At 40.1% G+C, this 17,433-nt stretch overlaps 2 protein-coding genes across 10 annotated transcripts in view; one reads left to right on the plus strand and one right to left on the minus strand.

Annotated features, from left to right (window-relative positions):
• FAM186A (family with sequence similarity 186 member A) overlaps positions 1–1,134 on the minus strand; it is a 46,238-nt gene extending 45,104 nt beyond the window's left edge. Inside the window, exon 1 of the mRNA XM_054696610.1 lies at positions 783–1,134. Within this exon, the coding sequence (XP_054552585.1) occupies positions 783–971 (189 nt within the window). The 5' untranslated portion in view covers positions 972–1,134. The remainder of the gene's footprint in view (positions 1–782) is intronic.
• LARP4 (La ribonucleoprotein 4) overlaps positions 1–17,433 on the plus strand; it is a 119,465-nt gene that overhangs the window by 64,076 nt on the left and 37,956 nt on the right. For 4 of the 9 annotated variants that reach the window (XM_037514718.2, XM_037514724.2, XM_037514719.2 and 1 more), the window contains exon 1: positions 4,374–4,533. In XM_037514718.2, the coding sequence (XP_037370615.1) occupies positions 4,516–4,533 (18 nt within the window). In that variant the 5' untranslated portion in view covers positions 4,374–4,515. The other 5 variants (XM_037514720.2, XM_037514722.2, XM_054696608.1 and 2 more) reach the window with 4 other exon arrangements.

Consider the following 17,433-nt stretch of genomic DNA (forward strand, 5'->3'; position numbering starts at 1 on the left):
ATACACTTTAGCCAAGTCCACTCTCCTTGCTTTCTCAGTAAATACAGTTCAGTTCCTTTGTTTCCAAAGGCCATTCTTAAAACCTTTTAAGACCATGGCCCTGACACCTCAGGGAATCTCTTTCATGTCCAGAGAAATCTCCACAGAGTTCCCTTTCCTTGCTTTTTGCTAGTCAATAAATGCCAACTCCTTGCCTACCCTTACTGGTGTATGTGAGACCTCTTTCAATCTTTTTTTTTTTTTTTAAAGATTTATTTATTTATCCGTGCAAGAGCTGGGGTACAGGCCAGATGTGCGGGAGGGTGAGAGGATTCACCAGAGACAGAGCGGGAAACAGAACAGGCAGACTGACAAAATACACTGCTGAGAGGAGCAGCGGGCGAGACAGGAGAGGTCTGCCTTGCCATATGGGTTGCTCCGAGGCCGGCGGGGTTTGAACTGGCACTGCAGAATCTACGAATAGCTTCACAGGGCTGTGCTCAACCACCTGCACCACCAGGGAGGCCCCGACCTCTTTCAGCCTCAAAAGTCTCAAAAGACCTTTCATGGCCTTGGAGAAGAGGCCCTCAGTCCAGACCTCCTCCGGCAGTGGAGAACCAGTAGTTCTTTCCCAGCTTATATACCTGTGTTGTTGGAGGGTGGGCTCAGACTGAGGGGCCTCGGGCCCACTCCCCTGTCCAGTGACAGTGTGAAATCAAAGTCACCTCAAACACAGTTATGAAAAATCATAAAGAGTTCAAAATAAAAAGTTGCAAGATGTAATCTTCTCATTAATTACCTACCTCACTTGCTCTATGTTGCTGGGCCTGCTGAATCCTATGAATGACCTCCTCTATTGAGACTGGGGTTTCAAGCTTAGGGGTCACAAACTGTTCAAGGGCTTTTCTGGACGGTTTTGTCATGATGGTGGAATTCACAAGTTTTTCTGGTTCAGTGTTACCATCTTTCTTATTTTTCTTTTTGGTAAGCATTTTGAAAAGCAGAGTGATTTTATTTCTTCTTTTTTCACAGAATATAGGCAAATGCTAATAAAGGTGTCCACAAGGAAACTGGAAGAGGCATTTCCTGCTCCCAGAGGCTATGGTTTTCCTTGCTACTAACCAGTTGTTAAACATGGTATTCCAGTCCTGGTGATGTCACACTCGGTCCACTGTGACATTATCACTGATGCAAACATTAAAGAGTGCTTACTACAGGCAGAGAATAGGCATTCCATATGCTGTGATGGTAGAGGGTGAGGTGGGGGGGTAGGGAGGGTAGAAAAGAATAGACAACAGGAATGCTAAAAGAAATAGAAGATATAGCCCCACTTAAATGAGCTTGAAGCTTAGGTGTTAGAATTCAAGATCCACTATATCAAAAGTAACTCCTGGTTCTTTTCTCTTTCTGAGATTTTGCTTAAGAGTTTTTAAGGCTGCAATGGAATAATTGTATACAATTTCTTCAGCTGCCTTTCAACTTTTCCTAGACATGCAGTAACTCGGAAGATATTATTTGGTTGAAGATCATACTCTTTGCACTGCCTAGTTGCTTGGTTTTATTTTCAGGGACCTAGACTGAAGAAAGCTTGAAGTCCCATAGTTGGCTCAAGAAGTTGAAGGGAATGCTAGTGGCTGCTTTCTAACTGAAATACTAGTACTTGGTAGCTCCTTTGATTTCAGAGGAGCTGAAATGATTTCGGAGACTGGAGCAATTAAAGGATAGGGTGATTCTGTTGACTTTGTAGCTCTTCTAATTTAAAAAAACATGAAAAGTATAGAAATTAATATAACCAATAGCCATGTGCCTATCACCTACACTGAAAAAATATTAACACTTTGTCGTATTTGCTTCAGATACTTTTAAATGAAAGAAAACGTTACAGACAAAGTTGAAGGTGAAGTTGAAGACTGCTTCCTTCCCCTCTCTTTTCAGAGGCAATGACAATTATGAATTAATTTGATATATATATGAAGAGTCTGTGTTTAAATAGTTATGCTACAGGTGTATATATTCAAACTATACAAGGGGTTTTGAGTTTATACAGACTGGATGTATAACAATTTCTCTAAGAACTTCCTATGTCTATTCCTTATTGTAAGGGCTTACAACTTATTGTTGTAAACTTATAATTTGTGTTCCAGTCCTTCAGAGAAAGGGAGGAAGGGAATTATAAAGCTGTTGCCTTTTAAAAATATTAATCACTATATGAATTAATATGGTAGCGAGCAAATTAAATATATTCCTTTTCTGTATGATCCTGTTGTCTAAGTTTCTTCCTCCTCTGGTTCCCAGGTCACTTTGTAAACTCTCTATTACAGTACATATCTCATTGAAGCCTAACTATTATTTGTGGCTACCCACTAGTTAATGAACTTCTCAAAACAGATGTTATATGTTACTTTTCTTTTCTACCTTTTAGCATATTCTTACTCTGTTCCTTCACAGACTAAAATCTGGATATAATTTCAGACTTCTCTCCTTATGGCAACTTTTCTAAGTCTCAGAGTACTTTTATTGTTAGATTGCTCACCACCTTACTCCCCCCATTAAAAACTATTACTACCTCCTTTCCATGAAATCACAATTAAGTCTCTTTATTCAAGGAAGTTTGTAGTGTTTTTTGAAAAAAACACAATTGAAGAGAATTATTTTTATAAATGTGAGATTTGATTATAATCCATCATTATCCAGCATTTCTTGATGTTATCAATTAATCTATTTAAGAATGTTGCTGACATTAGATTGTGAGATCCTTAAGCAACTTTTATTCCTCCTTATTTTCTTACATTGCTTACCCTAGTAGGTATTTGCAAAGCAGCCTAAATGCATGTCAACTAAACTAATTTAGCATTATTGTGCTCTCTCTCGTGTTTTTATGCAGCATGGAATTTCATCAGCAACTGGAAATGAAGGCTTTTTAAAGCAAAATTAAAATCTATTTCAATTTGACAAGCATTTGTTGAGACTCCACTATGTGGCTACCATAATCCTAGACTGTGAAGAATACGTGATAGGGTGTCCTTGAAGAAACTTAAAAAAAAAAAAAAATTAAAGATAGACTTTAATAATCAAGTGCTAAAAAGGGACATGAAGAAGAGATCTATGGAGAGCAGAGTCTTTGGGAAAAACCTATGGAGAGGAAAGGTTGATTAACAAATGAAAGCTTTCCAGACAGGGAAGACAATTTGAAGCATGGCTTTGGAGGTGAGTGCTGAGATTGTATTTTGGGGGGAAAGTTGGGAGACTGGTTTGTTTGAGATTTTACTAGGGAGCAGATTAATTAGGGAGATTTTGGGACACGAGTATCAGCAATTTGATGAGGGAACAAACTTGGTATCTAAATGAAAATGTGAGTAATATAAAGGAGAACACAGGGGATCAGAAAGGTAATATTTTGAAAGTAAAAAACAGCAGTTCGGTGAAAATGAAATTATCAATCTAGGAAATTTTAAAATAGGATGGAATAAAATAGAACAGAAAAATATATTTAAAAAATGAGGATGTTATTTCAAAAGATGAGTGTCTGAACTAGGATATAGAAGAGTGATGAGGGACAAAACCTATTCCGTATTGCTAAAGATAATACGGAATTTGTATCATTTAACAGAAAATTATAATTAAAATTACTTGTTTTTATTGTATTTCATTTGAATTTATGGCAGAAGATCAATGAAGAGGCTATCCAGACTAAGTAATATTTAGTAGTATTACTAAGCGGAGATGTGATTACCTGATTCAAGCTAACCTGGCGCAAAGTTCTTTAAAGGTGTGTCTGAGGAAAGGTGTGTCTTTAAAGTCCTTGAAAGGTGTATCTGAGGGAAGGTGTATCTTTAAAGTTCTTTAAAGGTGTGTCTAAGCCTTTCCAGAGCGCTCAATTAAAAATGGTGATAATGTATTAATTGCATAGGATTGTTTTAAGATTAATTCAGGCGAAATACTTAGACTAGTTTCGGGCACATAGTAAGCATCTGAATACAGCAGGTGCTATTAATATACTTACTATTACAGCGGCTTTTGCCACTTCTCTACTTTGCAAGTCAACTTTTTCAGTAGGGTTGGGTGTTTATTCAATACACTTCTCACGAGCTCTTGCACGTGTGTCAGCTCAAGATACTGAGCTATGAAAACTGCAGAATTATTGTGGCCGTGATCGCTACTGGTTTGGCAAGGGATAAAATGTGTAAGCTTTTTACACACCCCCGTGGCACGGAATGGTGCCTTCTCTGGTCCCTCCCCTCCGGGACAGATGATAGTACATTCCACATGCCGCTGGAAAAGGTAACGCCAAAGTCGCGCCGCCCACGGGTCGTCTCCCCCCGGAAGCAGTTGTTCTCCAGACCCGGAAACAGTTGCTGCTTCACGGGAGGTGGGACTGGGCGGGTCAGGCCACAGCGGCTGACGGCAGGGGAGGAGCCGGGTCCGCTGCCGGGTGGAGGGGCCGGGCGAGTGTCCTTATCCTAGCCATCGGGGCTCGGGCCTGGAAGCCAGTTGGAGTCGCGGCGGCGAGAACGACTGGGCCGAGCGGAGAAAGACATGTTGCTCTTCGTGGAGGTGAGTGGCTGTGGTAATCTCGTCGGGCTCTGAGGGGAGCGGGGGTGCGGAGGCGCCGGCCGGCCCCACCGCCATGTGACTCCAGGCCGTGCCCCGCGGAGCCGGCGGCAGGCTGACACAGCACCTGGGCCGCGCAGGCCCGGCCGCGGCCCGCGGGCGCCCGCGCTGTCGGGGGGGCGGGCGGCGCGGGCCGCCGTGTGAGGGCGCTGGCGGCGGGGGTCGCGGCGGGCCCGGCCCGCGGGAGGCTCGGGGAGCGAGAGCGTTCCATATGGACCTCCCGGCCGGGGCGCCCGCGGGGTGGGGGTGGGGGCGGGGGCGGGGGCGGGGCCTGAGGGGAGCGGGGCGCTCAGGTGGACGCGCTCCGGGGAGCGAGGCCTCGCGGGGCCCGCTGGGAGGGAGACCAGCAACATGTGGGGCCGCGGGCGCGGAGGCGAGGCTGCCCCGGAGTGTTCGGAAAAGAAAGTTGATGGCCGGCCTTGAGCAACCCCCACCAGATTTTGTCCGGGCCCCGTCGCTAGCTCTCTGGAACGTTCTGTGAGCGGAGAAGCCAATGGGATTTGGAAGCCTTGAAAGGCACCTCTTTGACCTTTTGTAAAAGTTACTCAGGCGGCGGCTCCGTGTTGAGCGGCTGGTTTTATGAACCGGGGAAGGTCCTTTTGCAAGAAAAATTCCAAGAATGAGAGAAAATTAGTCCGGGGGAAAGTCTTTTAATAGTTACTTAAACAATAGAAAACACTTTAACTGAAGCGTCTGCTGCTGGCCTATTTCGGTTTTAAGGGTAGAGGATACCTGCCTTGCACAGATACGAGGTTTAATTTCTCTTTATTTCTGTCTCTTTCCTGGGCGCAGTGAGCATCAGCTGACTGCCTGGCTAATCCTTTGAGTAGATTCCAGATCATATTGTTCTTGCATTGTGAAAACGTCAGACCAGCAAAACTGCAACTTTGCAATTTGGCACTTGTTAACTGTGCCCATAAAAAGAATCTTTTCAATGAGGGAAGGAATTTACAGGTTGTATAATGGATTGGGGAGCCGGGTCCTGTCTGTGGGCCCGGTTTTTCTCGGAGGGAGGGATGGATCTTGTTCCGTAATATAGCGGCGTAGAGTGAATACTTACCCCCTCCCCTCCCCCACCTCCTCCGTCTAGGCGACAAAGTGTAGCTGGTAAATTTGAATTGTTGAGTTTTAGAAAGAAACAGCTACCTTTGAATGTGCAGTATTTGTAATAAACATTAATTGGAGCCTTTCAAGCGAATCATGATTTTAAATTATTGCACGCTTACTGTTTACTGTTTTTTATCCTCACTGTTTTCCTTCAGCAGAGTAAGAAATAGTTTTAAGCAGTGTCAGTTGTTTCAGGAATGCCAAACCATGCAAATGCTGCAGGTTGTGTATGTTTTGCCGGGGGGTTGGGAGGGGTTAGGGGGGTTTGAAGGGGAATGGGGGAGGGTTGAGAGGGAATGGGGGGGGCTGGGGGGAAGAACTGGGAAGTCTTAAGTCAACATGAATTCCAAAATAAACTTTTGAGTTCCAAATTGTTTCCTTTGGCTTTGTTAAAATGTGAATTTTAAAAATAGCTCCATTTATTACGTGTTAAAACTAAATCCTCACTTGCTTCTAAAACATGGAAATGTTTTGCAGATGAGAAAACTGATGGGGAACGGTTAAGAAACTTAGTTAAAAGTAGTGGAATTGGGATTAAGATACAGGACATTCTAATGTCAAGGCACGATTCTCTGTTATATAAAATTAATATTTCCACTAATCATTTTCCTTGTGAATCAGTATGTATTTAAATTTTTTTCTCATGTGACATTAAGTCACATTCAGTCACTAAATGTTTGTGACTGAATATATGGTATTAATATCAATTAAAAAAAACAACACACTTGGCATTTTGTTAGCCAATATTTTCTCCCTATAGCTTTACAATACAGGAATTATTTTGAATGAGGGAACCAAAGCTCAGAAGTTTGATGTCTAAGGTCACTTGGGTGTAAATAATGTGGGGACTAAAGTCTGAAGTCTGAAACTTCTAGGACACAAGTCTCTGGCTCCAAAACTTATTTTTGCATTTTCTTCTAAGCTAAGCGTTCTCAATCAGGATCCCTCCATAGAATTGAGGAAGTTGGTGAACTTGGATAAGGAAAAGAAATTGCATGTTTATTTTCACTACCTTCTAATTGAAATCTAGAAACTTAAAGGATATTTTGATATCTATAATTGGTTTATTTTGTCATCCCCTATATATTTCATAAATTTAAAAATCATTATTCTGGGCCTCCCTGGTGCCCTGGGGTTAAGCCTCAGCGCTATCACCATGATGGCCTGAGTTCAATTCTCCGCAGACCTCTCCTGTCTCACCAGCTGCTCCCCTCAGCAGTGTATTTCAGTAGATCTGCCTGTTCTGTTCCCCACTCTGTCTCTGGTGAGTCCTCTCACCCCCAGCCTCCACCACCGGCCTACACCCACGTTCTAAGCAGAAATAGAATAAATTTGAAAAAGAATAAAAAATTCTGAGACATGATCCATAGATTAATGGGACTATTAAAGAGGTCCTTGGTACAGGAGAGGTTAAGAACCATTTGACTAAACCAAGTTGCTTGAGGATCATCTTTGATAGAGTTTAGTGATCTGGCATCCATGGTTAGTTGGATGGAATGTTGAAAGGCTTTTGTGTGCTTTTTTTTTTTTTTTTTTTTTTTTGAGAGACCCTAGCTTAACTATATAGTTTATAACTGGAGTTAGTGGGGTAAATAACAGTAATGATAACACTAGTACTATAATAGTAGTTTACTATTGCGTTGTGTCAGACCAGTTAAGTGCTTTTGCATTTATATACGTCTGTTCAAGGCAAGCTATGAGACATGTCTCACTGTTTGTTAATTCTGTTTTGGAGATAAGGAAACTAAAGGCCCAAAGAATTTAAGAAATTTGCCCAAGATTATGCAGTTAGTGAATATTGAAGCCCAAGTTATAAAAGTTATAACTCTAAACTACCTAATTATATATACTGCAGTGGAAAATTGCAGGCAGACAAGGAATCCTACTCTGTTATCCTCAGTTGTAACTTTTTAACTTGGTCTTAAGATATTCCCTAGTTTATTGGTTTGTTTTCTTCTCACCTCTGTTTTGAAGGAGCCGCAAACAATGTCTGGTTCTGCAAAGTAAAAAAGTTACTATAATTCATAAACTTGTCAAAACAGTTCTCAAATTTTTTTCCAACAAATTCTGTAAGTTTGACACAGCAGTAGCTTTCTTCTGCAGACTTCCCAGGGCACAATTTGTGGTTTCTTCATGGTGTTTTTTTGTTTTTTTGTTTGTTTTTTGGGGGGAGAGGGCGGTTGCTAACCTCATTTTGTTCATTTTTTAGATCATTTTCCCTCTCTAATATATTCAGTCAGTTATGTCTGCTCTACAATAGTTGTTTGGGGTTTCTGTCTCTGAGTTTTTCCCTGAAAAATGAGTATTTATACCCACTTACTTTGGTAGCAATGATGTTTATGCACACTAGGATGCTTTAATAATTCTCACATAAGTTTTAAAAATTAATCTTAATTGTGGTAAAAAACACGTAACTTAAAATTCATCACCTTCGCCATTTATAAGTGTACTGTTTGATGGCATTACGTACATTATTGTGCAACTATCACCACCATCCATCTAGAACTCTTTATCTTGCAAAACTTGAAGCTGTGTACACATTAAACAAAACTCCCCATCCTCCCCTCCTCCTCAGTTCTTACATAATTAAAAAAAAAATCTGACTTTTAAAATCTTTTGCTCTTTTAGGTGCTGATTTTTTAAAAGTTTAGCTTAGCTTTAGAATCTGAAATTAAAAATGGGATATTTGTCTAGATTAATTGCGCATTATTTTATATTGCAGTCATCATGGGTGATATGCCTTCCACCTTAAGTACAGTTCTCGTTTTCCCCCATTAGCTTAAATAATCATTCATAAAAATTTACTATATATCACTGAAAAATTTTTTTAAGTTTTATTTTTCATTTATGCATACAAGAACGGGAGTGCAGGCCAGAGGTGCTGGGGGGGAGAGGACTCATGGGAATATTTATTGGAGCTAGATGCAGGATATAAAATTATTTTCAAATAAAACTTTTGACATAATAGACTGAACATAAAGTAGACTTTTTTTTTAGGTGTGAAATGTGGAATAAAATGCTCAGAAGTGAACATAGAGATGTGAGAATACCTCATGATGCTTTAAATTATAATATGTGGAAAAACAGTGGTAGAAATACTGATATTTAACTATTTTGTATCAGTTTGGTCTTGTTTGAGCTATCTGCCAAATATGCATTACTTCCTAGCTAATGGCAGAGATCCTTACTTGGAGACACAAATATTTCAAATTTCTAATTTTGGTTTTCTACCTTGGAACTTAAATTTTGACACAGTGACTGGAAATGGGGTCTGCTTCTAAAGTGAAAATGGAAAATTGCTCTTTTGGCTCTAATAGTGTTCATTACATTTTGACACATCTTTCTTGCAGTTTGTTTTCTTTAAAGTTTAATTATTGAGGCAGGCTTCTAGTCTTGAAAACATTCTAAGTTTAATATGTTAATTACTAAGCTTTTCAAATCATTAATGTTTGAAATCCTGGGTTCTTCTGACAGAATTATGTTGTGTTCATGGTATTTGTATACAAATATTTGCATTTGTATACTAGGGCTTGTAATACTCTTGGTAAGGTCTTGACTCACACTATCTTTTGATCATTACAGCAATTATATTATGTAAGTTGCCTGGTATATAAGTCATAACCTTCCAAAAATCACTGACATTTGTGCTTTGTATATTAACTATTTCTGGAAGGTTTATTAAGGCTACGTAATTAGTGCAGTATTGTCTCTGTCTGCAGTTTTGCTTTCCAGTTTCAACGGCAGTCTGAAAACACTTGGTACAAAGATATTTTGAGAGAGACCCCATGGTCACATAACTTTTATTATAGTATGTGATTATAATTGTCTGAATTTATTATTGTAAATCTTTTACTATGCCTGATTTATAAATTCAGCTTTATCGTTAGTATGTACCTATAGAAATAAAATAGTATATATAGAGTTTATGCTATCTGAAGTTTCAGGCATTCACTGGGGGTTTTGGAACATATCCCACCTTTAATGAAAAGGGACTATTGTGCTGGTAATTGCAAAAACTACTGTGAAACAGCACCAACTTAAAAGATCTATAACTTTGAATTCTAATCCCAATCTTGTTGCCAGTTTGCTCTGAATCTGGGTAAACCATGCTGGATAAGTACCTTAACTTTAAATTTTTATAGTTTAAGAGTCTGCTTGAAGGGTGGCAAATAAAACGCTACAGAATGAATATTTGCTTTTGAATGTATAAATGAAAGTAAATTAAAAAGAAACTTTTATATCGTGTTTTCTTTCATATAAGAATGTTCCCTTATCAGGCTATATGAACGAAACTTTGATTCAGAAAATACCTGTCTTTGTAAACGACAGGCTCTAGACTAAAGATAGAGGAGGAGTACTTTAAATGAATACAACTTGGTGTATAGGATGACCTTCAGGCATATGGAGTTAAGTTTTTTATGCTTTATATATATTCCTGAAGTAAGAAAATATATTTTCTCAGGAGTAATCCAGTGTGTATAGCACATAGTTGACTAGTATTTCATACTGTTAGATTAACACAAACTACAAAATGGGTATGGTGAGCATATTTCCTTTTTGTCCTAGGCCGTGATAGTGTATACCTATTTTCTGAAGCAGATGTCTCACCCCTTTTAATTCTCGAAAATTCCCTGGTTTTTATGATAATTTTGAAATTTTCAGAAGAGATCAGAGATTCACCGTGTAAATTGGCAGTAGGTTTCCCCCCCGCGCCCATATTTTAACAAAATAACATAGCGTGTATAAGTTGGTACTAAACTATTTGTTGTTGAATTGGTTATGGGGAATGTCCATTTAATTTTCTAAGATTTACAAAAATGTGCAGTTGAGCAACGTAAGGAAAATAGGATTTTTCTAGCCTTTCGAGTTGGGAGAAGGAAAAATAGGGCAGTGATTGAGTAATAATGATAAGAGACGTTTATACACTGGGTTACATAAGAGAGTGGTCAAGAACATGGACTCTGGGCGCAGGCTCCCTGGGGTTTAAATCCCTGCTCCACACTGGGCCACTTTGTAGTGGTGTGAGTGTGGGCACGTTGATGAACCTATTTCTCAGTTTCCTTATCTGTAAATTGAGGATACTAGTGAGTGAAGAGGATTGACAGTTAAATGTAAAGTACCTTGAATAGTATCTGGTATCGTTTAACGCTGTATGTGAGCTGCTGCTGTCATATACTTATAAAAGGTAGATTCACCTTTTCATCTGAAAGTAACAAATGGTTTGCTTACTTACCTATATATACACTAGTAATTAAGGGTACCCCCTCCTGAAAAGTATTTACTGATACTTGAAATATGAGGGTTTTTTTAGTTCATTTCTAGTTAGCTACTGGTTTTATCAGATGACCCATTTGAAGTAAAATGACATAGTATTTTGAGAACTAAAAAATGTTCTTTAATAAGGGGTCTCATGAATCTCGTATAACTTTCTAGGGAGAAGCCTGTCATTTTGATTATATATTCAGAGCAATTCATGACCCCTGAAAGCTAAAGAGGCCTCAGTTTATTGTTACTGTTTTTTGACAATCATCAGATGCCACCTGATTTGAGGTAGTGAGAATTTGGGAATATAAGGTCTGTCATTCCCTCTAATACTAGAGAACCAGTAGTAGTAGTGGCTTTATTGATAAATAAACCTCAGGTTTTCTTCCACAGTGATGAATAAGTGAATCTTGATTCTTGCAAACTTGGAGAGCAGTGGGGGGGACAGGGAAGGGGATGGATGACCTATTGTGGTCCAGTTAACCTTGTTCAAAAGCTAAGCCTGAAACTAGTAGCAGTCTCTTTACCCAGGTTTTTATTAAAATACAGAGTCTGCCCCTATCCCTGAACTACTGAATCTAAATCAGAAACTACATTTTATCAAGATTCCTAGATGATTCTTACACAGTAAAGTTTTAGAAACAGGTCCTCCCTGGTGGCACAAGGGGTTAAGTCTCAGCACTATGAGTTCTTCTCTACAATGATCTTACATTTAACACAAATGATAAAGCAAAGTGCTTTTTGTTTTTTTGCAACTTGATTTTCTGATCAAGATTTGGTGTTTTTGTATGTCTTGGAGCACTTTCCATATTAGAACATAGAGGCTTTTTTTTTTTTTTTAAGTTCCATAGTATTCCATGTCACAAAGTACATTGCATTTTAATTAACCATTCACCTATGCTTCAGTATACATACCTGTATATGTCTTCTTGTGTGCATTAGCAGCTTTTAGCATACTCTTAAATAGGCAGGTGGAAAATATAAATATGCTTTGGAGCAATGCTTGTTCATCATCGACCTTATACTTTGATTACTCTTGCCACCATTACAAGGCACACATTGTGGATAGAATGCTGTTGAAAGACATCTATTTAAATATTTTGGTTGGGCCTCCCCTGGTGGCACAGGTGGTTGAGTGCAGTGCTGTGGGACTGTCCGCAGCCTCTGCAGCGCAGGTTCGATTCTGGCTGGCCGGCAAGATACCCAAATGGCGTGGCGGACCTCTCCTGTCTCGCCCGCTGCTCCCCTCAGCAGTGTGTTTCCGTCAGTCTGCCTATTTTTACCACTCTGTCTCTGGTGTGTCCTCTCACCCTCCCACACATCTAGCCTGTGCCCTGGTTCTTGTATACATGAATAAGTAAATCTTTTAAAAAATAAATATTTTGATTGATTATTAAAAGTTTAATGAAATAGGGGCTCCCCTGGTGGCGCAGCGGTTGAGTGCTGGGCTGCGAAGCTGCCCGCAGCCTCTGCAGAGCCGGTTCAATCCCCGGCCACCGGTCAGGGTCCCACATGGTGCGACAGACCTCTCCTGCCGTGACCGCTGTTCCCCTCGGCAGTGTATTTTTTCGTCAGTCTGCCTGTTCTGTTCCCTGCTCTGGCTCTGGTGAATTCTCTCACCCTCCTGCGCTTCTGACTGTACCCAGTGCTTGTATAAATAAATAAATAAATCTTTTTAAAAAAAAAAGTTTAGTTATCCCATCAGTAAAAGGTAAGTTGTTTTTAGGAAAATCCCCTATATTTGAATATTTATTTATAATGATTATAGCCTATCTTATATGTTAAATATTAACCTTAACCTCTTGCAATGAATACTTGTCATATTTGCCATTTTTTTAGCAGCTTTCTACATTTGCAGAGATGCTCATTAAGTAAGCATCATTCAAGCCTCTCTAGTATACATATTAGTCAAAACTCAGAGTTCCAGATTTTCTTGTGACTGCATGGATGCAGGCTTGTTACCTAAGAACACACCAGTCAGACACAACAAAAGGTGATGTCTCCTTGAAAATACAGCGCAAGAAGATGAGGATTCTGTTTATAACTTCCATTTTGCCTGCAAGAGTGGCAATAGAGGGCCTCCCCTGGTGGCGCAGCGGTTGAGCACTGGGCTGCAAAGCTGCCCACATCCTCTGCAGCACCGGTTCGATCCCCGGCCACTGGCGAGGGTCCCACATGGCGTGACAGACCTCTCCTGCTGCGCCCGCTGCTCCCCTCAGCAGTGTACTTCGTCAGTCTGCCTGTTCTGTTCCCCGCTCTGGCTCTAGTGAATTCTCTCACCCTCCCACGCTTCTGACTATACCCAATGATTGTATAAATAAATCTTTTAAAAAAAAAAGTGGCAATAGAGGTGGTCAGCTTCAAGTGTAGAGTTAACAGTTGCTAGGTTGAGTTCCTGATAGAGAAGTATCTTTGGTTGCTGTCAGTAGTAAAACTTAAAATGGATTTTAATTTTGGCATTCAGTATGTTGTGGTGGCCAGGATAGTGATTTCCTCATCAAATCACTTCTGCAGCATTATTTTGGATGATGTTATCTTTGCATTTGTTTTTTTTTTTTAAGATTTATTTATTTATTTATTTATTTATTTATTTATTTATACAAGCGCTGGGTACAGTCAGAAGCGCGAGAGGGTGAGAGAATTCACCAGGCCCAGAGCGGAGAGCAGAGCAGGCAGAAGGACCGAAGTACACTGCTGAGGGGAGCAGCGGGCAGCAGGGGAGGTCTGCGCGCCATGTGGGACCCTCCCCCAGTGGCCGGGGAGCAGCTGGGAATTGAACCAGCGCTGCAGAAGCTGTGGGCAACTTCGCAACCCAGCACTCAACCGCTGCGCCACCGGGGAGGCCCTCTTTGCATTTGTTTTTAAGCCCTTCCAGTAATGTGGTAGCATAGTAGTTATGATGCTGTCCCTTAATAGATCACCTTTCTTCTGAATTTAGCCAAAGTGGCTGTCAGATGCTTATCAAAGATAGCATTGTTTGTATGTTTACATAGTGGCAAATATAAAGATGACATACTTTCTAAAATTTTTCTTCAGAAATTTTTAAATAATACCTTGGTATCTATCATGGCAGGGCTAAGCCTGATGGTGCTGTAAGAATACTAGTTGCTTTCCTCCCTGAGCTAATTATGATACTACGTAGTTGTGAATTAACATCTCTAAGATAAGATTTTTGCTAAGATTGTTTATTCAGATGCTTCAAAAGGTGATTTTGCTTCTCTGTAAGGTTTGGCATTTTGTTAAATGTTTTTGATGTTATAGTAAAAACTTTTGAATGTCTTAAAAAAAAAAATGCCAAAAGCACTACCTAGGGACTTACATTTTAAAATCAGGTCACATGAAGAAAAGAAAGATTGTATCAACTCTGATCTTCTAGCACATCATAAGAATAAGCATTTGCTAGCAGTTGCTAAGCATTTATTCTTTCACATATATGCCTCTACTAGTCCTTTCAAATTAACAGTTGAAGTTCTACTCTAGGCCTCAAGAATAAAGAGGGTTAAGACTAATTTCTCCCTTTCTTGAGCTTCACTGTCTGGTCTCAAAGAACTTATAATTAAATGAATTATTATAGCGTTATTAAATAACAAAGTATGCACAAATAACGGGAAGAAAGAGGAAGTGATGATCAAAACAAATGACGTTAAGCACCCAACATATGTAGAAACTATAGGAGTTTTGTTGAAGTCGTTTTTGAAATGAGGAAACTGGGGGCCAATGGTGACATAATTACTGGTTGACAATATAAAATTAAAATTTCTTGTTAAACCATAGTTGTCTCTCAAGTGTTGAAATTGCTTTTCATTTTAGATTTACTGATATAATACAGGTAGTTCTTCTCTTAGAAATGTGATTTAGATATTAATTGAAACAACTAAAAATGTTAATATATATTTTTAAAAATTTATTTATGCATGCAAGAGCTGGGGTACAGGCCAGAGATTGCAAATATTAGAATTATGAAATATAGACTATGAGAATATTTAATATGCCAGAAGAAAAGGAAATACTGAAAAGATATCACAAAATGAACACTGATCAGGTAGATTTGAGAAAAGAACCAAAATGAACTTTAAGAAACGAACTGTAGGGCCTCCTCTGGTGGCACAGCGGTTGAGCGCTGGGCTGCGAAGCTACCCACAGCCTCTGCAGCGCCGGTTCGATCCCTGGCCGCCGGCGAGGGTCCCACTTGGCGCACAGACCTCTCCTGCCGCTCCCACTGCTCCCCTCAGCATTGTATTTCGTCAGTGTGTTCTGCTCCCTGCTCTGGCTCTGGTGAATTCTCTCACCCTCCTGTGCTTCTGACTATTCCCAGTGCTTGTATAAATAAGTAAATCTTTAAAAGAAAGAAAGAAAGAAATGAATTGTATAAAATGAGAACTTAGAAACTTACTGCAAAAGTTGGATAGCATCTTAGATTGTAATTCCTTAGAAAGATGAAATGGAGAAAAGGGAAAGAGATTGATAAAAAGAGAGTTGGAACATAAGATTAAAAGGGATGGAATATTTTGTTGGAGTTCAGAAAGGAGTAATAGAGCAGTTGGTCAAAAGGCCATGTTTGAAGAGATAGTGACTGAGAATTTTGCAGACATGATAAAAGATGCATCAAAATTCAAAGAATTCAGTCAATCCCAAGTAGAATAAATTTAAAAAATTCCACACTTAAAGTTAGAGTTGCAGAACACATGGACAGATTAACCAACCAAGGAGAAAAGAGATTAGGAATGACAGCTAGACAATGACTAATTTCTTAGCAGTAGTGGAATATAAAAGGCAGTGAGGATATCTTTAATGTGCTGAAAGTGAATATGTGCTTAGATTTTTGTATACAGCAAAGGTAGAGTGTAAAAATAAAGGTATTTTCAGAGAAATCACAGCGTATGAGTTAACTATTAAAATTACAACCCTGAGGCCTCTCCTGGTGGCACAGTGGTTGAGCGCTGGGCTGCGAGGCTGCCCACAGCCTCTGCAGTGCCGATTCCATCCCCGGCCACCGGTGAGGGTCCCACATGGCATGACAGACCTTTCCTGCTGCGCTCACTGCTCCCCTCAGCAGTGTGTTGTGTTGGTCTGCCTGTTCTGTTCCCTGCTCTGGCACTGGTGAATCCTCTCACCCTCCTGTGCTTCTGACTCTACCCAGTGCTTGTATAAATAAATAAATAAATCTGAAAAAAAATTACAGTCCTGAATGATTTGCGTGAAATGCAAGAGAAAATGATGGTCAAAGAAAATGGTCACAAATGTATTAGACACTGTAACATTTACATTCTGATTTGAAAAATCAGTTAGGTTTGATAGGCTTTTTTATTTTTTAAGTTTCATATTTTCTTATGACTCACATTTAGGTAGGTAACATTTAAGTGGAATGTTTTATGGAGGGGAAAATCCCTGATACATATACCAGGGATTATAGTGAATTTGTACTCAATATCTATATGTTTATATACTTTTACAGATGTAGTAATCTGGATTGTGACCATTGTGTATGAGTGTAAAGTGGTACTTTATTTTTCCTATTGGTGTATTAGAAAGATACAGAAGATTTCATGGTATCTAATTGTAGGAAATACAGTTAGATCTTCCAAAAGGTGAATCCTCTCAGCACCTATTTTAGGGACTCTGCAGTTCTGTCTACCTTGAGTTCTGCTTTGGTTGGCCATTAATTGGTGTTGGGGATACCTTAAAGGCCATTTTTTAAAAAAAAAAATACCATAAGCCAGGATCATTTTATTTATTTATTTTAAATATTTATTTATACAAGAACCAGGGTACAAGCCAGATGTGCGGGAGGGTGAAAGGATTCACCATAGACAGAGTGGGGAACAGAACAGGTAGACTGACCACAATACACTGCTGAGGGGAGCAGCGGGCGAGACAGGAGAGGTCTGCCACACCATGTGGGTATCTCCACGGCTGGCGGGGCATCGAACCAGCATTGCAGAGGCTGCGGACAGCTTCACAGCGCTGCGCTCAACCGCCTGCGCCACCAGAGAGCCCCAAGACAGGATCATTTTTTTTTTTTTAATTTTTTAAACTTCTGTTACTTTATTTTTTTAAGATTTATTTTTATTTATTTATTTATACAAGCACTGGGTACAGTCAGAAGCGCGGGAGGGCGGGAGGGTGAGAGAATTCACCAGAGCCAGAGCAGGGAGCAGAGCAGGCAGAAGGACTGAAGTACACTGCTGAGGGGAGCAGCGGGAGGCAGGAGAGGTCTGCGCGCCATGTGGGACCCTCCTCCGGTGGCCAGGGAGCAAGCAGCCGGGGATCAAACCGGCACCGCAGAGGTTGCGGGCAGCTTCGCAACCCAGCGCTCAACCACTGCGCCACCGGGGAGGCCCCAAGACAGGATCATTTTTAAGAACCCTTGCAGGTAGATACTATTTTTGGTAATCTAAGAAATGGCTCCGCGTGTGCTAGTTATTTTTCATGAAAGCTGAATTCCCAGTATATATATATCTGTGAGTCATAAAT

Source organism: Talpa occidentalis, unplaced genomic scaffold, assembly GCF_014898055.3.
Source record: "Talpa occidentalis isolate TD23 unplaced genomic scaffold, MPIMG_talOcc4v2.1 talOcc4.16, whole genome shotgun sequence".
Taxonomy (NCBI): Eukaryota; Metazoa; Chordata; class Mammalia; order Eulipotyphla; family Talpidae; genus Talpa; species Talpa occidentalis.